Genomic DNA, 25,187 nt, shown 5'->3' on the forward strand with positions numbered 1-25,187 from the left:
CAGGTTTCTGGGTAATGCTTATCCGGTCTGGCAGAACTGATGCGGTATCGTGCCCAGATAAGGCTGGTCATCATTAAGGGAGCGCAAAACACTACACAGTTGACTTGGTTAATTCCTTGTTATGTCCGACCAACACTCACACACCGACAGCGAAATACTGCGAATTATCAAAAAGTGACACCATTCAATTCCTGTTAAATGTCGCTCGCACCACGCATCTGTATGTGTCTTTTTCAACACCACACAGACTGTGAGGGTTGCAGCTGCTAGCGGTAGTGACCTAATCACACAATGCATTACACCTAAGAAAGCCTGCAGTGATTGGATATGGAGAAATATATAATAATATATATATAAAAATATAAAATAAATAAATATCATTTGGGGGTATTGGGTTCCAATACCTCTTCATTTTATAAAATACCTATCCTTATTGAGATTACTTTCTTTTAGTTACAATCTGTCATGGTTTCATTTTGTCACCAGAAGATCGTGTCTTCATTATATGCAGGTGGAGATTCCTAATGGAAATGTTCCTCCCTCCACTCCATTTGTACTGCTATGAATTTGTCTACTTACACTCATTTTTATTTTCTGACACCTATATTCTGACTGAAGTGTGGCAATAGATTGCATGCGTTGCGCCACAGCAGGACTGGTTATATTTGGCTCTTTTGTCTATCTGTCAGGTTGGGCAACCTCCTGTGGATATGAAGGATTGCTTTGCTGACTCGGTTGGAAGTTTAATAGGATTTTTTCTTCTTCTGTGCTGTGCCTGATGGACACATATGTGTGTTATTGCCTCAGCTATGCATTTCTCTAAAGAAGTCCTAAGTGAACCGGAAATCTCACTTGTTTGTTCCCCTATCAGGCTCAGACAGATAATATCGCCAAGATTTCTCGGGTCAGGGATGAGGGAGCACTTAGAATGTCTGTCAAGGGATCCGATGACTGAGTAGAGCTTCTTTTCAAAGGTTTCTCTGTCTTCCTAGATCTGCATCGCCTCCGTTATTGCTGTTGTTCAAACAATGTAAAATAAAGGAGACATCCATAAGTATACATGTACACTATTTAGACACATGACCTCTGTGTATATATTACATTTGAAAAGACAAGTTCAGTTTCACTCCCTTTTGACACCAGGGATTCTTTTTTAACTAAGCTAAGTGTATTGTAAATGAGTAATAAGCTCCACTATTATGTCAAGTTTAATCTTATTCTTTTTTTGCCATGTTTAATCTCATTCCATTATTCGTTTTCCGTGCCCATGGTTTAAACTGTAATTTAGCCCAATTGACTCTGAATGGCTTTGAATCCATTTTTATTGTATTAAACATTGTTTCTTATTTGAAAGTGCCGTAGCTCTTCCAGTATTATTGACTCGGGCTCCTTCACCCCCTTTTTTTTCCTTTTTTCTCTCAGCAACAGTCCCACTCACAAGTACTACCTGGCCACCAGCCCGGTGAACGGTGCCGTGTACCTTTCGGACACCAGCAGCCGGAAGGTGTTCAAGGTGAAATCCATGAATGTTGTGAAAGATGTGGCCAAGAATCTAGAGCTAGTGGCGGGCACCGGCGACCAGTGTCTCCCGTACGATGACGCTCGCTGCGGGGACGGAGGGAAGGGCGTCGAGGCCACTCTCACCAACCCCAGAGGTATTTTGTGGACCTTGTAGTGATGTTGTGTACAATGCCAAGTCAGGATCTCTTTTTTCTGTTCAAGCTGAACGGTTAAAGGCGGCAGTCCCAGGGGCTACATCAAGACTCGTTTTCACGCATTAAGTTCTCCTATCCAACCACCATTACTAACTTTGCGTGTATATAGCTCACTAGTATTAAAAACTTTTTTATAGCATGCTTTTCCTTTTGTCTCCTGCGGGTGCTTGTCTTGTTGTTTCCATATCCGGATGATGCATTAGTCACTATATCACACGCTTTCTTGTTGTCCTCCATCGGCATGACATCGTGATTCATATGCTCTGAAATAACAGTCCCACAGAGAAAAAAAAGCACGTAGGCAACAGTGCATTGCATGTTTGCATTCAAAATAGCACACTTTGCCTTAACTGTCGTTGACTAGATGTGCATAGCCGCTAGGATATTGTTTGACAGACCCTGTAGCAATAGACATTGCAGAGATGTGCCCGGGCCACAGTTAATATTCTCCGCCTCATTGTTGTTTGAGGCCGAGAGAGCATGCGAGAAAGACTATAATGATGACATTTTTTGTTGTTATAGAATCAATACATACAGCACTCATCATCTATTTGATGTGTCTATTGTTCTCTTTTATTGATTTTTTGGGGGAAAATCAATCCTCGCATTAGCTTTCGTTGCTGTGATTAGTCTTTAATTTCTATTGCAGTGAATAGCGCCTAATTGTCATTTAGTAGCGCTGTGTGCGCACATAAAAGTCCCAGATAAACAAAATAACTGATGGATGGTTTCACTCTCCTGTCGATGGGGTAACTTTATATTTGCAGGCATTACGGTGGATAAGTACGGTGTAATCTTCTTTGTGGATGGAACCATGATTCGCAGGATTGATCAGAATGGTATCATCTCTACTCTTCTGGGCTTCAATGACCTGACCTCTGCCCGACCTCTCAGCTGCGATGCAGTGATGGACATCTCTCAGGTAGGACCTCTCTGACCTGAGCCGCCGGCATGTTTCGTCCCTGTCTCTCAGCCTACTACGGTCTCCTCGACTGACCCGTCTTAAGGAAGCTGACAATCCCCTGTGAGCTTTGAGGCTCAATTCTGTTTCCCTTTTTTCAATTAAATTCAAGGCAGTAAAGTTTCCGTACCATTTTTACAAACTACTGGTTTTGTAAAGTGATGAAGTGCAAGACATTGGGTTAACCAAAAGGCAATGTATGGTTTAGGTAAACTAGTTTTTCTACTAAATAAATATTAAATACAAAAATTAACTCTTCTAATATGTTGCATCACTAGCTTGGTCTGTTAGTGTCACATCATATTAATGTTAATAAGCAAAAGTATCTCAATGAAAAGGAGTTAGTTAATTGGACTCAAGCCGTACTGGAAAAAGCACGGCACCCTGGTCGTCCGCCCCGCTTCGACGTACGTGTCAAATGGCCACACAGTCTCCAATGGAAAGGGGCGTCGACCTATAGCCGCAGGGGGGTGATGAAGATGACCTTTGTCCCATCTGGCTCTCGATTCATGCACACATGCTCTATGAGGCACACAAACACATGCACACGCACAAATATACACACATATAGACCAGGCCGTTACCTCAGTGGCACATTCCCCAGGCAAGGGCACTGCACTGCGGTCACATCACCCTCCAGCTCAATCACTTTCTACATTCTCCAACAGCCTCGTATGGTTTGTTTAACCTAAAAATATCATATTCAACCCAGTTGGTTTTGTGTTTCTTTTTTCATAAATGCCATAGCAGTGATTTATAATCCCAAAACAACACATGTATTTATGTATGTGTTGTCTACAGTATATGTAATTGTTATACTTTTACTCCCATGACTAGAACATTTTATCGGCTTTAAGGATAAGATTTGATGGATGTCCTAGCCCTGATTCATGTGCAATGCAGCAGTACGTTTCTTACCCCACGCTGTATGTTATAGAGCACGACGACGAGCAAACAGGTCCTGAGGGGTCCTGGGATGCCAGCAGAGAGAAGCTTTCTGTGTGTCTGTGAAATGATGTATTCAGTAATTCAGTGGAGGGAGCAAAGCCTCCAGCTGCCCATTTCCAGCCCTGGGGGAGCAGCATCCGCCTCTATGACCTGTGCTTGCTGTCACCCCCCGCCCCCCTCCATACACACCCTCACCCCCATCCCTGCACACAAACACAAGCGCCTATAGATGCTCGCCATCCGTGCTCCGCAGCAGCGAGGACACAGGCAGACCCACTGCAGCTCGACAACGATGACAAATCGCACCAGCACTGCCAGACACACTCAGACAGCAAAAAGCATCCATTAAAAATTCATCCAAGCCACATAGCTTCCCACTTCAAACACTCCCGATCCCTCACTTAGGGCCAGCGTTTCTCTGAAGAAGCCACATCACAGTGGTCATTACTTTTACTGTATCTCACCTGTTCTAGGCCGAAAAATAATGTAAAATGTGTCTCTTTCTCTCCCCTTATGAGCTCATCAGAAGCGAGCACTCAGCAGCAAATTCACTCTTTATTCAACATGCATAGATAGACAAAAGTTAGACCTCCTCGTCAATCTTTTAATTTGTTTACACCGAGGCCGCATGTCCTCACTGTTTAAGAAATATTTTTTCCCTTTTATCTGTCTTTTGAATATCTTATCCGCACCCCCTGCCGAATTCAAACTTAAATAGAAGGAAGCCACGTCTTAAAACCAGATCACTTGAACAGATTCAAAGGGTGTTTTTTAGCTTCAGAATGCTTTATCAAGGCTCTGAGTGTGACATTAAATTCAGTTCAAATCTGAGAGGGACTTCAAATAATGACATATTACTCTACTTCAGACAGGCATCATGCTGGCAGAGTGAAGAGCTTGCTAATGGAAATTCACATTACAGCTCTAATACAAGTTCAAATCCATTTAAAAATAGTTCTTTTAGGGCAAATCCGTGGCTGGTTTCCTCGGGTGATGAGAGCATGTTGTTTTTTTGCTGGTGGCGGCCAGGTCGGACAGACACTACAGACAGCTGCCCCGCTGTATAAAGGGGAGGGTATGATCGGGTTACAGCATATGGGACGGCAGCATGGGAAAAATCCCCCTCATCAGTCAGAGTGCTGTGAAAACCTCCTTACAGGCAGCTCCCCCCGGCCACTCCACACACAGGCTCATGAAATATTTAACCACTAGTGTTGACTAGAAATAGGTTTTAAGAAATTGAACGTCTCCCAAGTAAATGCATTTTCTGCTCACTGAAAGACATGTTTCCACTGGCCTTCGTTTAGTTGCACGTAGCCAAAGACATGTCTTCATAAACCTCCTCTGTTTTGTGGGTATGGCGGGACGTTCATAGGATGTGAGCCGTGAGCGATGCTCAAATCTGTTTTTCAACCAAATGCTCTTCTTGTAGAGAGCGGCTGGGAATCATCTCCTTAGAATCACCTGTTGGGTTTGATTTATTATTTCGTCAGAGTTGCCTTTTGAATTAGCAAAAATTGGCAAAAAGCAGGTAAATAAAAGGCATTAAATGAAGCGCAGACTTCTCTGCTTCTTCTATTAAGTGCCTTTTTTTGTGTTTAATGAACACCAAAAGAAGTTGAATGTAATGTGCCAGCCTTGGCTTTCTTTCCCACATTTTAGTTGAAATCATTTCTTTAAGGAATCTTAACTATTGTATCCCAAGATCATCATGAGAAATTGGTCAACCACAGTTCGAGCTACATCCATTTACCTTCACATTTCCCATTTGTAAAGTCCCCCCATTTAATAGGTACCCTAACATTTGGACCTTTCTTTGTGCTTTGGTCCAGGTTTTTCCTTTGATGGTGCTCCAAAGCTTCTATTGAAATATGCCACTTCAAATAATGTTCCCAAGAGATCCTCCCGGGATCGTAAGTGAGAGGGAGACCGGTAAATTGGATCAATGTAATCATTCCAATTTGTTAAAAGCCCGATATATTGTCAGCAGAACAATAATTCATAATGTAGGAGGCCAGAGGCAGGCTAGGCTTTCATTTGGGAAGCATGCTCCAGGACTCACGCAATCACTTGTCATTACAAAATGAATAACCCAAAGCAAAGAACAAGGCAGGATGCTGCAGCCTCGTCCTCAGGTGTCCGGAGTTCTCCTGATTGTTTGGACGTGTGGGCTTTTTCTCAGTTAATCTGATCATCTGGATGATCCATTCTGATTTTCCTCCCCACTAACGTTATCGTCTCTGATCTTAAAAATCTTTTTTTTAAATATATCCTCTTTTAACAACACACCGCCTGCTATCTTCCTCATAGTCAGATAATAAATTGTTCCAAAAATTGTTTTTTTGCTTCAGGCGTAAGCTATGAGAAAGAACACCTTTTTTTTTGTCCGCATTTTTCAACAATTTCCCCCTTAGGGTACAGTTTCCCTTTGATAGAGTATACAAAGTCTGGATCAATAAAGGTATTGTCTGTTTTCTTGACCCCCAGGCTGATTTTCTTGGTGTTTTTCCCTCTCAGGTGCGTCTGGAGTGGCCCACAGACCTGGCGGTGAGCCCCATGGACAACTCCCTGTACGTCCTGGACAACAACGTTGTGCTCCAGATCTCAGAAAACCATCAAGTCCGCATTGTAGCGGGCCGGCCCATGCACTGCCAAGTGCCCGGGATTGACCACTTCCTCATGAGCAAAGTGGCCATCCATGCCACCCTCGAGTCCGCCAACGCCCTGGCCGTTTCCCACAATGGCGTTCTGTACATTGCTGAGTCAGATGAAAAGAAAATAAACAGGGTACGACAGGTGTCCACGAATGGAGAGATCTCCCTGGTTGCAGGGGCGCCGAGTGGCTGCGACTGCAAGAATGACGCCAACTGTGATTGTTACTTTGGGGATGAAGGCTATGCCAAGGACGCTAAGCTGAATGCACCCTCCTCTCTGGCAGTGTGTCCGGACGGCGAGCTCTACATTGCGGATCTGGGCAACATTCGCATCCGATTTGTGCGCAAAAACAAGCCCTACCTGAATCCCCTCAGCATGTACGAGGTGTCCTCTCCCATTCACGATGAACTGTACCTGTTTGACTCGAACGGAAGCCACATTTTCACTCAGAGTCTGACTACAGGAGACCACCTCTACAATCTGACCTACACGGGAGCAGGAGATCTGACCAGCATCACTGATAAGAACAAAAACGTAGTGAACATTCGTCGAGACACGACAGGAATGCCTCTGTGGCTGATGGTACCCGACGGGCAGACATTCTGGTTCACCATCGGCACTAATAATGCCCTCAAAACGGTTGCTGCCCAAGGTCAAGAACTAGCTGTAATGACCTACCATGGGAGCTCGGGACTCCTCGCAACTAAGACGAATGAAAATGGATGGACAACCTTCTTTGAGTAAGTAATTTTAACCGTCATTAAAAAGAAAACATCTTTATATTCCTCACACCTAGAGTCTTAATGCCAGTTGAGCTGTTCATAGATTACTACTTTGCCCGAGAGAGATACTAAATGTAGCCATTACCAACACAGAAAACAAGAGCAAGTTCACTATCAGAATATCAATCAATGAAGCTAACAAGTCCAAAAGAGGGGGTGTCCAGATTTGTAAGGTCCAAGACACCAGCAAGCAGGGTCAGAACAGGCAAATCCTATAAGAGATGGCCAGGAAAAACTGGGCAGCAACACAAAGACACCCTGGCATCGAAAGTGAAAGTGGACTGGTATAAAAACTGGGAAATATAATACTAATTAGAGCATTGGCTGTGGGCGGGGAAGAGCCGTTGAGGGGAATGAGTTGGTTGCCTGGCTTGAGAAAGTTGCAGGAACCATATCACAACAAACTAAGAGGTGGGATTTGTAACCCTGAAAAGATCGATTAAATCCAATATAGAGTTTGTAATTTGTGGAATATCTTACTGGAAACGTTTGGGGGAGCACTTAATGCTTTTGCGAGAAAATGTTAAGTTAAAGAGCTCTTTGATATCGGAAGTTAAGTATTTTGGCGCACAAGCAACTTTTTTACCTGTTGCCGTCAACGTCCCTCCCGATACAAGACCTGTGGAAGAATGGTTGTAATCCTGTTTGCTGTAATCCCACAAAATAGGATTACTGAATGATATGTTAGTCTATTGCGCCCTTGCTTGTAGTGACAAACCGCAGACCGTCGCTTTTTTGGAGTTGTTAGATACAGGAACAACACATATCTGCTGGCTGGCACATTTTACTCGTAGGTGTACGAGGAAGCTGTGGAAATATAAGCATAAAAAAATAGCCGGGGGCTGTAATGGGGAACAATTGAAAACTCTCCCATATGCTGCAGCGCTGGAGCCCAGGATTTCATGGTCTCGTGACTTCGACGGAGCAATCTGTCCCCGTAGTTTAACACACTGTACCATGGGACACTGTGCTAACTGGGTGTCATTGCAAAAAGTGTGATTAGGCTGGTCACGCATATGTTACACTCTGCTGGAGGAATATATCACTCTGACACATAATCAGACGTTCTTTTTGATCTGTGCAGACATGTATCACCTGTGTTTGACTCACCTGAGACGGCTTCATAGATATTTTCTCAAGGTAGAGCGGATTGCCTACGGCCTGAATTATTTCTCTTTGACTTCCCTCAAAATGAATGCTTTTCCCAGAAACATAGATATGTCAAATATTTGAGATGAAATGGTCTCAATGGATGCTTAGGATATCTTGGGATTTTTCTCAAATCTCCCCTATACGTAAATTAAAAAAAACATTTTTAGAATGTATGATTTACTCATTTGTTTAGAGAACCTCACAGAAAATGAAGTCATTGGAAATAATACATTATTAACACTCCAACTACAATGTGAAGCACCATTGAAATAAAAAAAAAATCTTTCAGTTTCCTGTTTTTCTCTTTCACATTCAAAAATACCTTTTTACCTATTTAACTACAAGAACCCGTTTGTTTTTCTTGAATAATTAGTTTTGAAGGTCCCTCCCCCGTAATTTGATTGGTCATCCAAATTGGCATGAAACTGAACCTCAATTTCCCTCCGCGCAACAAAGTGCACTGCTGAAAATTTTTGCCATATAAGTGAATTTGTACTTACGTCATAGATTGAAATTAATTTGGGTGAATGCAGAAACAAAGGACTGACTTGAGATAAAAAATAGCTCGCTACATTGTCTTACAGGCATAACCCTTGGCAGGCTCATTTGCTCCGACATTTACTGTATACACAGATGCTCCGCTGACCTGTTAATGTTTTTGTTGTAATGATAAGTGCTTATGCTTAAGGCTTGCTGTAAATCAATTAAATCATGCAGCATTTTGAAAGATGCTTTATTCTTCCTTGGCCTCAAATTAACAGGCCAGTAATGGATCTAGTTACTGGGTTCAGGCAAATCTTCCTAGGTTAATTTATTACATCAACAATAACAGCTAAATCTTGTAAAACAACTGCTAATAAAGTTGAAGCAATCCCACGGCTGCTGAATTTACATCTCACCCACAGTCATCAGTCACACGTGTCTTGAGGTTGTCAGGCAGCGAGAGGTGGTGAAAATAGCTTTGCACGAGATTAAAGCCGGGTTTGCTGGAGGGGGACGCTGATATGAAGTGTCCGGCCTATTGTTGGGCCCCAGCGTGAAAAGGTCATAGAGCTAGCATGTGACACAGAGGTGATTCAATCCAAGCGGACTCTTGACCATCCAGGGGGAAAGCAGTCCTCCCTCCTTCTGCTGAGCAGCCTGCCCCCGCACGCCCCTCATGTCAGGAGAAAGCAGACTAATAGACAGCTGGATTGAACCAGGCCGGAGCCAGTGTAGCTCGGCGGTGAAGCCAGAGGAATTCGCTGTGGCCTAAGGCCCTGATTGAGACAGAGAGTGTGGGTCAGTGATCAAGCTGGGGGCACCCAGCGTCGCGCTAAAACGCCTTTTTTTTTTTTTGTTGTCTCGTGGAGCCTTGTCTTTTGTGCAGAGGTGAAATATAACCTATGACTTCGAGTGCTTTCGCTGCGGAAACTTGTGATTGTATGACGACAAACGAGGAGGAGAATATCCCGCTGATAAAATAGGAGCTGTATCAAAAGAAATCAAAGGCTTTCAATATGAATTGCCCTGATATTTAGTATTTCCTGAAGTGGAAGACTCGGATTGAAATGCATATATGAATCCGTGTCTCGGGTGCAGTTGCGATCAGATAGTATTTATCTCTGGCAGATGATTCCTCTGCCTCTCTTCCTTTCCATATTGGATATTTGAGATGGCAGCGCTGAGGAAATATCTGTAAGCCAGCACCCGCCATCTCATTTATTAGAGGCTTTATTATGGCAGGCAGCAACATAGAAGTTGGCTTCGCAATCTGTATTCAGAGCACAAATAAGAGTCTTCATTCTATGTAATGCACCGTTCACTCTTTTGCATTCTGGAACACCTGCAACCTGAAAGATTTCCAATTGTTCCATGCTGATGTGCTTTCCGAGTAAAATGAAACAATCTGGCCACTCATGTTCATGTATGTGATGAACGAGTGATTCGTAGGCTGGGGAGCATCTCTCCAAGGAGTCGCACCTCAGCGCTCTTATTTCATAGACTGTATAATGAGATTAGGTGATATCGCTAATCTTTTAAGCTAATAAGCAGGTTGTGCTCTCTCGTCTTTGCCATGATAATTTTCCTTGACAGTAATTTGGGGGGTTTTTTTTGGTTGTTTTTTCTTCCAATTGTGTGCCTCCATCCTGTAAGTTGGCTAAAATCATTTACATTAATGTTACTTTTACATCCTGTTGCGAAAGTTAGAAAAGTCCAAGTTGTTCAACATCCATGATTTTGTGCACCAATATGGAAAAATCTGACTCATTGTTGTACATTTATGTAAATATTTATCTACCTGCATGCCTTAATGCATACATTCACTGCATTTGTGCTTATGATTGCTTCCTTACGATATGAAAAATCTCAACAAGCCTCGGCATATGTTTTTTTTTTTTTTTAGGCCTCGGCACTGTTTAGAAATCTGCTGTAGTGACGGTTCATACACAGTTCCGGATGACATGCCCCTCTTTTCTTTCCTTTCCTCTCATCCATGCGTTTCCTTGCAGGTATGACAGCTACGGCCGACTGACAAACGTCACTTACCCGACGGGCCGAGTGAGCAGCTACCGCACAGACGGCGACAGCTCGGTCCGCATCCAGACGGAGGGCTCCAACAAAGAGGACATCACCATCACCACCAACCTGTCGGCCTCTGGCGCCTTCTACACACTCATGCAGGGTTAGTTTGACACCTAACTGTAGCTGTTGTGCAATAGGTGAATTTAAATGTGCTAATGCACATTTTGTGACTGAGACCCCTATTTGAAAATACTTTGTCGAAGGGATTTTTTTTTGTTTTGTTCGGGTGTCGAAGAGGTTTTTGTGCCCTTTTGGTTCTGCAAGCTGCGTTGAAGAGGCCTACAGGTCCTCGTAGAATGACCCACAACAAACTGGGGTCAGGTAAGGGAAAAGACAATGACAGATCTTCATAGGCTTCAGTCACTTTGGGATGAACCCCCTTCAGGCTCACGACTGGGTTGGTTTCCTGAAGGAGTCACGTGGGCTGCTGCCATGTGAGGAACCAAAGGTAGTTCAAATGAAAACACTTGGTAGTGAAATTTGTAAGTTATGTAACGAGGACATTCCGTCAGTGCTTTGAGCAACGCAAACAACATTCCATTAACCTCTATCTTAATGTGCTCAGGCGGGGTCCGACTTTTCGGATGTAGATATCTCCAACGACTGGCTCGGCCGCATGAAGGGGTTGATTAATTAGTTAGTAATGCGTTGTGGGATTGAGGGGAGCTGCCCTTTAAATGAGGATGTAACGTCTCACTAATTAGCAATTACAGGGCTTAACCGCTGCAGTGTTTGTTGCACCTCTGTTGTTTTAATGAAATGTGAGGGCAACTCCCGTTTGCCCGAATGGAGACACATATTGACTTTCTGTCATGGAACACAATTCACAACGCACAATGCTAGTGGCCAACATGCCAGATCCTCCCAAGTTTAAGAAATGTAGTGGGAGAGATGCAGGCAGAAGGTGTGGCTTATTCCACCTGATTTGTCGTTTTAGGCAATGTGACATCTTTTTACTGTCCCCGACCACCCGTTAACAACTTTATTATTTAAATTGAAATACCTCCACTTCTAAAGCGTGTCCACCCCCTCTAACATTTGATTCACATTCTAAGGTGTACTCCATCATCTGGCCTACACCACAGAGTGGTGACTGAAAGGGAAGACGACAGTCTCTGGTTTCTCCCGGTTTGCTCGATGGACTGGTCGCCTCCGCTGTGACCTTGTTTTAGACATCCGCCAGTGAGAAGAGCGGCGCCAGAAACTCTGCTGTTAATTAATTCACCATTGTCTGCTTTGTAAGCTCGCGATGGGGTGATCACGTAACACACAAACGCACGGCCTTCAAGATTCCTCTCTGGTCATCTGGTTATGTTTTTGTCCTCTTCTGAGCGAGCTTTGCCGCACCGCGGGGCCGTTAATTATTTTGTCATTATGGAGCTCGACAAATTGCTCAAGGAGGCCTCATTGTAATTGTCCCTCCGATCGGGTTTTGTGTCATTCGTGATTTTTCAGTTGGGTTAATGAATTAACATTGGGGTTTTTATTCTTTGACTAAGAAATCCGTTGTAATTGATAACTGCAAATAGTGAGCCTTATTGTGGTGGTCAGATGTACTGTTCTATTAGAGGTTCTGTTTTAAGAAGAATACATCCCCCTTAACTGTGAGTGAAAGAAAGATCTCTCCTCTGCTGAACTGTATACACGGTGGGATTTGTATTTATTATTTTAATCACGGGGGGTAAAGAGTCTTCTTTATAGACAATGACGCTTATCAGGCAATATTTTATAGCTGTTAAAGTAACCGTTATAGAACAACTTTAATTTTTGGTAAAACAATTTCCTAAAATGAGCCAATGGTGCAACGGATGATAAAGCCACAGATCGGATCAACCCAAAAGAAAAAAGGAGGCAAATATAATTTTTAGATATCCTTAATCTTGTGCTTTTGCCGCCGATACTAATTGCCAATCATTGATAGATTATAAAAGCTCGTCAAGTTTTTTGTCCCCAAAAATCTTATTCAACAACTCTGCAGTCAGTCTAAACTTTTAAACATTCTAAATGTTATCTCTCTTTTTTCTTATAGTAGTTTATAGTGTTTATAGTATTTTAATTATATATTACTGTTTATTATTATTATGTTTTAGGAAGTTAAACAGCTCATAAATCATCTCTAATCTCTATGTTGTTGTGAGATCATGTTGTTCAAGCAACTGTATTATTCTACGCTCAATTTTACAACATTACATTTGAACACGTCATGACGTCATAATTTACCTGTGTTACCAACACTAATTGTCCCTGAAAAGAGCCTGAATGCATCATATTGTATGCAAACAGAGCCTTTGTTTCCCTCGTCTCAATTTAAACAGGGACCGGCTGTTCATAATGTAAGATTATCAGACATCGACAACTAGAAAAGATTGTCCGATCGTTTTGGACAACGATCATCACTAAATTTCTCACCACAATGATTAAAGTCAAACCATGTAATTAATCGCCGTTTCACTGTCGTGCCAAACCGTGAGTGAGGATCCCTCGTGATCACTGATCCGCCCTTCTGTTACCCATATCTCTGCAATTGGCCGGGCAGGGACGGATCAACTCCTGGTCCATTAACGGAGACGAACATCTGACTTTTGACACTATGGAGACGTTTATCGCACCGCTTAGATGGGTTTGTCATCTCTAATGTCCCAAAAGAGTAAAGGGCTGACCCTGAAAGTCCATATGTTGCTGTTTGCATTATATTACTATAATAATAACTATATTTACTATTATAAAGGATTTTGCTGGTTTGTTTTAAGTATTTTTCCCACTCTGACTGTATGCGGTAGTGCGGGAACTGCCTAATTCAGCAGTAGTTTCAATTTCCTGAGGTCTCAGTGGCCTCTTTTTGGTACAGTCAGCCACCCCCCCCCCCCCCCCCCCCCCCCGGGGGAAGCCTTTGGTCAACCCCCAAAGTGTCGGGATGATGGAGAGAGGTAAGGGCCAGTGCAAGGTCAGCCTTCACTCCTCTGCCTCAACAGTGCAGCACGACACCACAACACAAAACTCTACGCAGAGCTGCATTGTCTGGTTTGCTCTGAAAAGAAAAAATAATTTTTGCAAGGAAACTACAGTCTAGGTTCAGATTTTTGTCTGCGTCAACTAAAAAAACGTAGGGTTTGACCAGCCGCTCATTCCCCACTGTTCTTAACGAGAATTATACTCCTGCTGGGCGCATGTCAGTCTACCGACAGGAAGCAAGAGGGAGACGCTCAGTGGAAACATTAGTCACTGGTCTGGAGCTGGAACACAGGCTGTTGTCACCGAGGGACAGTAACCGACAGGCTCAGATGTATCCCCTGTGCGTCTGTGTGGCTGCGTGTGTGTGTGTGTGTGTGCTTGTTTTTGGCCACAGGCAAGCCAGCAGCTTTGATAGTTTTTATTCCTCTATTTCCTCGAGGCTGCTGCAACAGCTGTAAAACTTTACTGGCGCTGTGAAACCTTTCACTATTGATCTTTGTTGTCACCGACCCGACGTTATTGCCGGGGTTCAGTTAAATACTGCTGTAGAAGGCTTTCTTTTTGCTGAGCAGCCATTTTAGGTCATTAAGTTGGTTTCTCACTGAGATGAATATTAGATGCAGACCTCTTGCACCGGCTACCACAAGCTCTTCTGTTCATTGTTTCATTGATTGTTTCTCTTCTTCTAAATCTCTTCCTCTACTTCTTCAGAACAAGTTCGGAACAGCTACTTCCTCGGCCTGGATGGCTCGCTGCGGCTCGTGTTGGCCAATGGTATGGAGGTGTCCCTGCACACCGAGCCCCACTCGCTGGCCGGCACGGTCAACCCGACTGTCAGCAAGAGGAACGTGACCCTGGCCATCGACAACGGCCTCAACCTGGTGGAGTGGAGACAGAGGAAAGAGCAGGCACGCGGCCAGGTCACCGTGTACGGCCGCAGATTACGGGTAAGAGCGACTTGCGTTCTCACACACACACACACTTGAAAAGGGCCACGAGGTGACTATTCGACGATCCATTCGCTCCAAATGGCATTTCATTTCAGGTACGTGCCACTTACTATCTGGCCCTGACTTGAAGACCTCTGCTTTCCTCAGTGTGAACCTTAAGTGCAGGCTCAACAGACAGTCGCCCGGTTCACTGGAAGATTGTTACGTTCACGCGGATATTAGCGCTGTGCACAGCATAACAAAACATTTGACTCGACCTGCTGCAGAGTCAGGAAGGAGAAACACACCGGGCTTATGGTGTTGCCTTAGTATTTTGATAAGAAATGTCTGTAAAATACTTTGGTCAATGAACAACTAGCTCATGCATTTATATAAATATAAATGTATATAGATCTACATCTATATAGAGATATATCAGTGTTTCCCCTTAGTTTATAACCTCAAGGGGGCGAACAGACCAGCCGACGGTAAGAAAGTAGATAACAATATATATACTGATATATATATAGATATAGATAGCAAAGAGTATCTGAGCTGAGTTGTCTTCAACGGTATCTGGGAGGCGACAGCTAACAGGGAGGTGCCACTTTGTCTGACATTGGCTGTTCATTTAATGGCCCTGTTGTCCCTTTTGGAAGTGCAAGTGTCTAATGTATGTTACAGACAATGGCCCCAGGGGTGAGATAGGAAATGGGAGCAGCCTAATGGCAAGAACAGAGGGGATGAGCAGAGCTGGAATCATTGGGCGACCTTGAGTGGCATGTCAAGTGATGTTACGTGGGTGGCTGGATGAGTGTGTGGCAGTGGGAGGGAGGAGTGGGAAGAGTCTTTACAGATATTTTGTTGGGCTGGGAGAGAGGGAAGAAAGCGTGTTTGGCTTGTTGCTGTCTGTCTGCGTTCCAGTTTGTGTCTGGCTGTATTTGTTGCAGCATTAGACTACATGTGCATTGCATTTGTTGTATTGTGCTTTTCGATGTTCGTGGCGAAATGGGTCAACGATTGTCCCCTCCTCAACGTCACAGGCTGACGCCCTCTTAGCCACGGTAACATTTATGATTTATGTTGCCGAGCCACAGTAGGTCAGTTCCTCTCCATGGAAACTAACCCTTCTCTCAGTTTCTGCAGTTTGCAAATATACATTAATGGGAACCCTCAGCCATAGAAAGAAACCACTTTAATGTGGAATTGAAATGGATACAGTGCTGGTAAATCTGTATTTTAGCATTTCAGTATCATCACGGTTTCTTGCATTGTTGGTCAGTTTTGTCAAAGAAATACCAACTTTAGTTGAAATGTGAGAAAAGAGATTTGTATCGTCATTATACAGCTGTTGAAATTGATTAGGAACTCAGATGTTGTTATAATGTTTTATGCTGAGGACTGTTTAAATTATAATTGTGTAGGTTTAATGCACTGTGAATGTCTCTCTTCTGTTTTTACTTTACTTTTCTTTTACAAGTTCCATCTAGGTGTTCAATTCAAGAACAATTCCTTTTGAATGGGTTTCATTTCTCACATGATCTTGGGATCTCCGCTTGTAACAATTTTTTTCCACCTTTTTGTGTTTTTGTGAAACAGATCCTGGCACTAATAACTTTCTCTCCTTATACCTTCTTTCCTGTTGGAAGCAATTCTAAATAACATATTTTTGGACAGAGAGTCGGTATATTCTGCATATGAAAGAGTGTGAAACACCAGTGTTTTAGGAATTTTGTTTGAAGAAGCCCAGATATCAGTCTCTTATCTAATAATCTCCTCAGTTTGGTAAATTACAATGAATGCTATTGTGCCTTTCGACCTGTCACTGCAGTCCTACTCAAGTTAAGATGGTAAGTTAAACTAAAAGAGAAGATAACAAATGTGGACAGATTTTCTTTCCTTGATCCACCGGATGAGGCCTGGGGCTCAAATCGCTTGTGCTATCATGTGCTTTTAGTGTAAAGTACGCCTCTCATTTAGGTATCAATGACATGAATTGCCTCTGGTCTAATTGTCCCTTCAAAGAAAAGCATGCTTTTCTCAATGCGAGATTAGAAAGAAAAAAAAACTGCTCCGGGCATTGGTCTGGGAAGTGACTGTAAGCAGCTTCCTCTGCTAAGAGGTGTTTAAGCTTTGCCGGGAGTTTTACTCAACTGGGCGGTATTACATCTGAAGAGAAGCTATGCACTTCAAGGAAAAATATTTTGAGGGGTCATTTTGAATAAATGCCAGGGCTCTCGATGACTGAATCCTCCAGATAGTGTTTAATGTAGTACTTGCCTCCTCACACCCTGATTGGATTTCTCCTTCCTCTGGAGCTTCTGCTAACACAGGCTGCTGACTGGTGCGTTTGGGGCTGTTTGTAGATGATTTTGGCAGCAGCAGCACACAAGCTGCATGCTAGATGGTCTGGCAGCATCTGGCAGATGCTGACCTGGACAGGGTCTTAAGGATTACACTCTTCAGAGCGGCCTTTTTCCCCTCTGATCATAGTAAAATCTAAGGTTCACCGTGTCACACATTCAGAAGATGCAAGAAAAAAATAGTCACATAATAGAACAAATTTTTTTTCTCCTCTTTTCCAATTTACCGAAATGGCTAAATAGAATGAGAGTATTCTGTGCTTGGTAATTCTTTTCAGTAAGCAGTGAAAATGAATTTAATGATCAATGCGACTCTAATGTTTCTTGCATGAATAGGCATACTCCCACTTAAAATCCACAGAAATTCTGCGCAAACAAAGAAATATGGTAATTCTTATAATTTCATCAGTTCAATGGCTCCTGCAGTCCTGAGAAACTGCTCCTTTGTTGAAATTAACAGCTGTGAAAAGAAGAATATGAAATAATCACTTTGTGATTAAAGCTCTCCGCATAAGGTGCCACCTCAGAAGAGCATTGCTCACTAATTCCTCTCAATTGTTTCAAACTTCCCTATTTGTTTATTTCCCCTCGGTGGATCTGCTGTGTTCAGATGTTTCTAACACCCCTCTTCCTCTCCTATAGGTCCACAACAGGAACTTGTTGTCATTGGACTTTGATCGAATCACCAGGACCGAAAAGGTCTACGACGACCACAGGAAGTTCACGTTACGGATCCATTACGACCATGCTGGGCGGCCCACTCTGTGGGCGCCGAGCAGTCGCCTGAACGGAGTCAACGTCACGTATTCTCCAGGGGGCCATGTGGCGGGCATCCAAAGAGGTACCATGTCGGTTCGCATGGAGTATGACCAGAATGGAAGAATCTCCTCCCAGATGTTTGCTGATGGGAAATCCTGGAGCTACACTTACCTCGAGAAGGTACAACTTGTTGTTGTTGCAATGTTGATTGAATGGTTTGTAGAAAATTGTTAGTAGTGTTAGATGGTCGGCGCATGTGGTTCAGATACATTGTGGGTGTGTGTCTGTTTAAGAGCCTTGACTGGAGATTTTAGACTGGAGTCAAAAGTTAACTTGTACTCAAGCAGCGTTTGCGCTGCATTATCAGGCTCCTGCACAGATATCAGGAGAAATGTAATTAAAACCTGTCTGGTGCACCGCAGACGTTACACTTTGTAACCACAGTCTGACAGCAAAGTTCAACCTGAAATAGCTCCAATGAGAGGAACAGAGTGAAATGTCACTTTCTACCCACTAATTGAAGGATAGATTGTTGGGGAGAAGGTGAATACCTAGAGTTCTCCGGCATTGACGAGTAATGTGAAAATGTTAGCCTTTCTAAAAGTCCGTTTTTTTATTCAGCGGTATCTGAGATGCTGGCCGCCTGTTGTGACAGCCTTTGAACTAACATCATTTTATGGTCCAAGAAAGGCGCGAAATTTTTGAGTGGCCTGTTGTGAAATCACCTTTCAGGGAAATCTTAATGTCAGAAGAATATCAACACCACTTTCAAGATGGGAATTATATTTGGTCTGAGACAAACTTGCATCCCTAATGCGTTACTGCCCTTGACATTTTGCATGTTGTTTTGTGCTTCACCAGCTCAGTGTCTTGTAAGTTCTCTACCATTACTTAGTGACAGTACACAGTAAGTAATGTAAGCAATATATTTTAAGTAACATCTTTGTTTTTCCCATTTTTAATTTGTTAAAATTTTGCATTTTTGAATGTTTACATTACCGTAGTTACCGATACCAGACCGGAAAGGATGACTGTTTTTATTTTGCTCTAAAACCTGTCTTGTATTCATTTGTAGCAAATACATAAAATATCATCAAAATCTCACTGTGTTTAAAATTCTACGGTTTCCTCTTCCCTTCACAGTCCATGGTACTGCTGCTCCACACCCAGAGGCAGTACATCTTTGAATTTGACAAAAACGACCGACTGTCCTCTGTGACCATGCCCAACGTGGCGCGGCAGACCCTGGAAACCTCTCGCTCCATTGGCTACTACAGGAACACCTACCGCCCCCCTGAAGGTAACACCTCAGTGCTCCAGGACTACAGCGAGGAGGGCCAGTTGCTGCAGACCACCTACCTCGGGGAGGGCCGCAGGGTCATCTACAAATACGGCAAGCTTTCCAAGCTGATCGAGATCCTCTATGACACCACGCGCATCGGCTTCTCCTACGACGAGGTGGCAGGCATGCTGAAGACGGTCAACCTGCAGAGTGAGGGCTTCACCTGCACCATTCGGTACCGTCAGATTGGCCCGTTGATCGACCGACAGATTTTCCGGTTCGGCGAAGAGGGCTTGGTCAACGCCAGATTTGACTACGTCTACGACAACAGCTTCCGAGTCACCAGCATGCAGGCTGTCATCAATGAAACGCCGCTGCCTATCGACTTGTATCGCTATGACGACGTGTCCGGCAAAACGGAGCAGTTCGGCAAATTTGGAGTGATCTATTATGACATAAATCAAATCATCACCACGGCGGTGATGACCCACACCAAACACTTTGATGCTTACGGCCGGGTGAAGGAGGTCCAGTATGAGATCTTTCGCTCGCTCATGTACTGGATGATGGTGCAATATGACAACATGGGACGAGTGGTGGCCAAGGAGCTGAAGGTCGGCCCGTACGCCAACACCACGCGCTACACGTACGAGTACGACGCCGACGGTCAACTCCAGGTGGTCTCCATCAACGACAAGGCACTGTGGAGGTACAGCTACGACCTGAACGGCAACCTGCACCTCCTCAGCCCCGGGAACACCGCGCGCCTCACGCCGCTGCGCTACGACATCAGAGACCGCATCACTCGCCTGGGAGACGTCCAGTACAGGATGGACGAGGACGGTTTCCTCAAGCAGCGAGGGAATGACTACTTTGACTACAACTCGGCAGGCCTGCTGGTCAAGGTGTACAACAAAGTGAGCGGTTGGAGCATCAGGTACCGGTACGACGGCCTGGGCAGGAGGGTGTCCAGCAGAAGCAGCACGGGCCACCACCTGCAGTTCTTCTACGCCGACTTGTCCAGCCCCACACGGGTCACCCACATGTACAATCACTCCAGTTCCGAGATCACATCGCTGTACTACGACTTACAGGGACACTTGTTCGCCATGGAGCTGAGCAGCGGGGACGAGTTTTATGTGGCCTGCGACAACATAGGGACACCTCTGGCTGTGTTCAGTGGCTCGGGCCTCATGATCAAGCAGATCCTCCATACAGCGTTCGGAGAGGTCTACCTGGACACCAACCCCAGCCTCCAGCTTATCATCGGATACCAGGGAGGCCTGTACGAGCCTCTCAGCCGGCTGCTCCACATGGGCCGACGGGACTATGATGTCCTTGCTGGGCGCTGGACAACGCCTAACCACGACGTGTGGAAGCGTCTCAACAGCAACCACATTGTGCCATTCAACTTGTACATGTTCAAGAATAACAATCCACTCAGCAACAATGAGGAGATAAAGTGCTACATGACCGGTGAGTTCATTTAACAGACCTGTGATTTAGAGACGAGCTCGTTTGCTTTGTAGAGAAAACTTTTCCCCCAAACCGTCCGTTGCAGAGGAGTGGATTCCAGCGGCTTCCCACGGTCCCTTCAAAAAGAGTATAAAATCATCCAAAGAGACTTCCAGAATCTCGGCTGCCAAGTAGCAAACTCTGTGAAATATTCCTCTGAGGGCTGTAAATGAAAGGAAGCATCCTCAAAATAATGATTTGAATTGTTTACAGATTTGTAACCGTGTAAAAATAGTTGGACAAAGTGAGTCCTAACCAGATCAGGCAGTGATGCGTTTAACTTTTTAATAGTGCTAAAACGCATGGTGGGGGAGGTGAAGGTTCCCCGTGTTGCCATTTCTATGTGAAACTCCTAGTGCTTAAAATTCAGCAAACTACACTCATTTCAGGGCTTTTTGTCAAGTTTATTTGTTTTTTATTCAAAACAGCAAGTCAGAAATGGAAGCCCTGCCAAAATTTAAATTCAACAGCAGTGTGTTGGGAGGCATTTAAAAGCTTCCTCACAGGGACACTGAGGTTTTGTTCTTCTGCTCTGCTGTGTGTGTGTGTTCAGGCATACATATGTCCATGTGCCCAGTGACTATCGTTTTGAAAGTACTCAAAGGGAACCATGTTGTACGGCAAAGCCTCCTCTGTAGTCAGCACTCAGGTCCCTTCCCAGAAATATCGAATGGTTTTGTGTTGCTTCGTGGTAGGGAGGAGGTGAATGGCAGTGAAAGCACCCCAGTGGAGATGGAGAGCACAATGGATCCACAGAAACCTCAGCCAGGCCCGGTTGTATCAACCTCTTGGGCTTGGAAGGAAAACATCAATGTTAAGGATACCGAATGCTCCGGGATGAAACCAAATTGGATTCAGTCAGATCTCATTCGCAAATAGCACACTTAATTTAATTTTAACTTAGAGTTCTATTGGCATTATGCTATCAATGTCATACCTTTTTATCCTGTATTTATTTACCTTTAATCAATACTGAGAGTAAAAGTAAAAATGTTGCGCTCCTTTAGGTGAAACAAAGATATTTAGCAGGCTGCCATGGAGTGAGGTTTTCAGCTCCGCACTCCAGCATCAGGGGACTGACGGGCATTTAGATGCTAAACAGACCGTTAGATACACTGTAGTGAGTCTGCCTCTGTTGTGATTGATGGCGCTGACATTTCCATTCCTTTCACTAAATTATCAGTGTCTTTTCATTGTCCTCAAACAAATGATTATTTAAGGAAAATGGGTCACGTGCCACAATATAGCAGTAAGACCCTAATTAAGGAAAAAAAGAAAATGTCCCTCGGCTTTTCTGGGGCCCAGCTGGGTGTCATTAGGGTGGCACCTGCAGGAGTGGACATGAATCATCGCCACCATCTCAAGTGTTTAATAAAAGCTCCTCCACTTTCACAAACAAACCAAGTGCTCAGACCATGTGATGAGTATTTCAAGGAGACAGCCACTTGACCGCAGAGGGCCAACTATTAAAATTCCAAAGAATAAATTCCAAGTGGGTTGAATTATTTATGGGTTATCTGGAGCCAGTCTGTTAATATACATGATGTTTGTTCCTTCCCATGCAGATGTGAACAGCTGGCTGGTGACCTTCGGCTTCCAACTGTACAACGTCATCCCCGGCTATCGCAAACCGAGCACCCAGGCCATGGAGCCGTCCTACGAGTTGGTCCGCACCCAGATCAAGACGCAGGAGTGGGACAGCACGAAGGTGAGCGCGTCACTATCACCCAGTCCACCTTTAACCTTGCAGAATATCTCTTTTTTTCAACTCCATTCCTTCCCAACATCATTAGCAAGTAGACATGCTCTGTGGAGCCACACTCCCGAAGGAGCTGCCAGCTATCGGGGCCATAACACAGCCCAGCGAGCCGGGTCCCGGCCCCTAGTCCCCGTCTTGGGGAATGGGGTCAGGCTAAACAGCTCTTGTAATTGTCCTGCCATTAGGGAAATTCACTCTCCATTCTCCCCACCACTGGCCATTGATTTCATCTCAGTCTTACAGCGTTAGTCAAGGTCTGAGAAGTAGTAGACATGCTCTAATTCCTGCGTTTATCAGCCCCTTTCAAGTTGCCCCTGATCACCTGAATTATTGAGGAGGCCACTGTTGTCTTGGGTTCGGTTACCGCTCAGGCGAGTAAATGCCACACGTCAAGGCGCGGGGGGGGGGGTCATGTTGAGTGACACTCTGGCTGCTACCTCACCACAGTGAGTGTTTGTTATTGAACATGTGTGAGCCCTGAAAGCTGCCGGTGAGACAGAACACAAGATTTTCTAAATCCATGGACTCAGATCTGGCCAACCAACCATAATGGCGCACCAACCTAACGTAATAAATAGAAACAGCAACAATGTGGAGCTAATGTCACATTGTATACTATTGGACTATTTCAAACACAAAACAATTCTGTTCTCTTTCATTCCCTTAAGCATTTCACTAGTTATTTCTGTCTGTATCTTTGGACATAAATAGATGGGTTTTACTGTAATTTTTACATACATTATTACTTCTTTGTTCATTTATTTTGCATTATTGTTTTTGTCAAGTAGTTGTTGGCCAAAACAGCCCTTTAATAGGTGCATTGATGGTCTTTATATCCATATAAAGAAAATCCAGTTGCCCTAAGCATTCCAGAATGCAATTATCATACAAATCATATATGAAGTGTAGAACCATAATAACCCAGTTATGTCTACATTGAGCATTATTGAGCGTCACCATCAAAGCTCCCTGGGACTGACTCATAGTTGCTGCTTGTGCTTGACACACCACTGAGATTCTCTGAACTCACTCAAGGTACCAATCTACAAAGGAGCCGCAGCCGGGGAAAGCTGTAATTGACTCCAATGACATCCCAGCTGTTTCCAGTTTCCAATACCTGAGAGTAGATACGGATGGATGGAATCGTGCAGTTGATGAAAAATAGCGAATGCAACAGTCTTCTTTTTGCAGAGATGGAGTTGCAATTCTGACTACATTGGACAGACAAACTAATCAACAATCAATTTCAGTTTTTTCTGAATTACTTAATATGCTTAATTCCAAAGGAAACAACCGTTTTTTTGAAATATCCTGAACCATAATAAGAGATTTAAATTAATTTTTTATCATCACTTTCTTGGAAGCATTCTTCATAGAAGGACTACAATTAAATGAGTGCATTGTGCAATTAACATTGCAAGCTTCTGTTTTGTCTGGAAATGCAGCCCTTCCAGCATATATTCAAGAACACCCTCTGATGGACTGTGAACCACGTAGCCGATGCTTTAAATAGCAAATTTATACTAGATTTGAAGGTTTTATTCCCGTTTGTTAGGGAGCCCTATCTTTAGCTGAGCTCTGGAGTAAATACTGTAAATGATGTGTGAGGAAAGAGAAGAGATAATGCTTCTTTACCCTGTGTGCGAGCCGGGACATGATTTTCTTATCTAGGAATCCTGCTTCTAAATTGTGAACTGAGCTGCTAAATGCCAAGCTGATCCTCTCTACAGATGGCCAGAAGAGCCTAATTAAATGTAGGATTCTTTGAAGCAGGGATATAGCTTTAAAACTACACATGCAGGTGTATCATGTACCCCCGCCATTCCTGCCTTTCTATCTCTTTTCTTTTAAGCCCCCATTTTGCCATGCAGCTGAATCTGTGCAGCGATTGAAAAAGGGCCGTGGGAGGGGCGCGTGGGGGGGGGGGGGGCAGATGACAGATGAGGCTTGTGTTGCACCGGGCTTGATCTCTCGTTCTGGGTTTTGCTGGAGGCTGAGTACACACCATGCTACGTGAATGATGCCTCTCTAGGAGTGTGTGTGTGTGTGTGTGTGTGTGTGTGTGTGTGTGTGTCCCTTCCCCGACCGCTGCTGGGACAGCTGACCGACTCACACTGTTGACCAATAAACAAACATGGAGTGGCATAGTGTGAAGTTTCCCCCCAGGCCGGCTCTCCCGAGGGGTCCGATAGCACAGCTGCCGCCGTACCCGTCTCCCCCCCGCCTCTTTATGCGAGATCTGACGCGCAGTCAAAGAGCAATGTGCTAGTCACTGCCAACCTGCCCCCACACTCCTCAGCCTCCGCCCCCCCACACAGCTCGAACCCCGAGACACAATTAGAGACTGTCAAGCAGAGGACTTTGGATGTGACTGGTTGACTCCTCGAGACGCTCACAGCCTCTCGTGTTGCACGATGGCAGGAAGGAACAGTCTCTGAGAGCCTTTTTCTTGCCGCTCAGATGCGTGCAGGCGACTGTCTCGCTGGCCCGCTTCCATTTCATATCTCTCGCCTCATTTGAACGGCTCTTTTCTCCCTAAGGACTGACTCTTGTCAAGTAGTATTAGGACAAGTATTAATTTGGGCTCTAGGGAATGTTCGGTGTCCATACAAGGCTTTGATCCCCAAAGGAATGATACATATATATATATATATATATATATATATATATATATATATATATATATATATATATATATATATATATATATATACATTATGTACTCAAGATGTTAAATCAAATAAGAATGGATATGAATGGGATATTTTCTTTCCTGTAATCTTGTATTTGTAAACCTTTAAACTGTTTCTTGAACAAATTTTGATGCCATTTGATATTGTTCTAATTCCA

General features: G+C 44.0%; 1 protein-coding gene across 13 annotated transcripts in view; it reads left to right on the forward strand.

Annotated features, from left to right (window-relative positions):
• tenm4 (teneurin transmembrane protein 4) overlaps positions 1 to 25,187 on the forward strand; it is a 132,912-nt gene that overhangs the window by 104,377 nt on the left and 3,348 nt on the right. For all 13 annotated transcript variants that reach the window (XM_078103875.1, XM_078103856.1, XM_078103866.1 and 10 more), the window contains 8 exons: positions 1,423 to 1,655; positions 2,483 to 2,637; positions 6,142 to 7,019; positions 10,706 to 10,878; positions 14,442 to 14,677; positions 17,665 to 17,961; positions 18,925 to 20,539; positions 22,144 to 22,286. In XM_078103875.1, coding sequence (XP_077960001.1) covers positions 1,423 to 1,655; positions 2,483 to 2,637; positions 6,142 to 7,019; positions 10,706 to 10,878; positions 14,442 to 14,677; positions 17,665 to 17,961; positions 18,925 to 20,539; positions 22,144 to 22,286 — 3,730 coding nt within the window. The remainder of the gene's footprint in view (positions 1 to 1,422; positions 1,656 to 2,482; positions 2,638 to 6,141; positions 7,020 to 10,705; positions 10,879 to 14,441; positions 14,678 to 17,664; positions 17,962 to 18,924; positions 20,540 to 22,143; positions 22,287 to 25,187) is intronic.

This window comes from Gasterosteus aculeatus, chromosome 1, assembly GCF_964276395.1.
Source record: "Gasterosteus aculeatus chromosome 1, fGasAcu3.hap1.1, whole genome shotgun sequence".
Taxonomy (NCBI): domain Eukaryota; kingdom Metazoa; phylum Chordata; class Actinopteri; order Perciformes; family Gasterosteidae; genus Gasterosteus; species Gasterosteus aculeatus.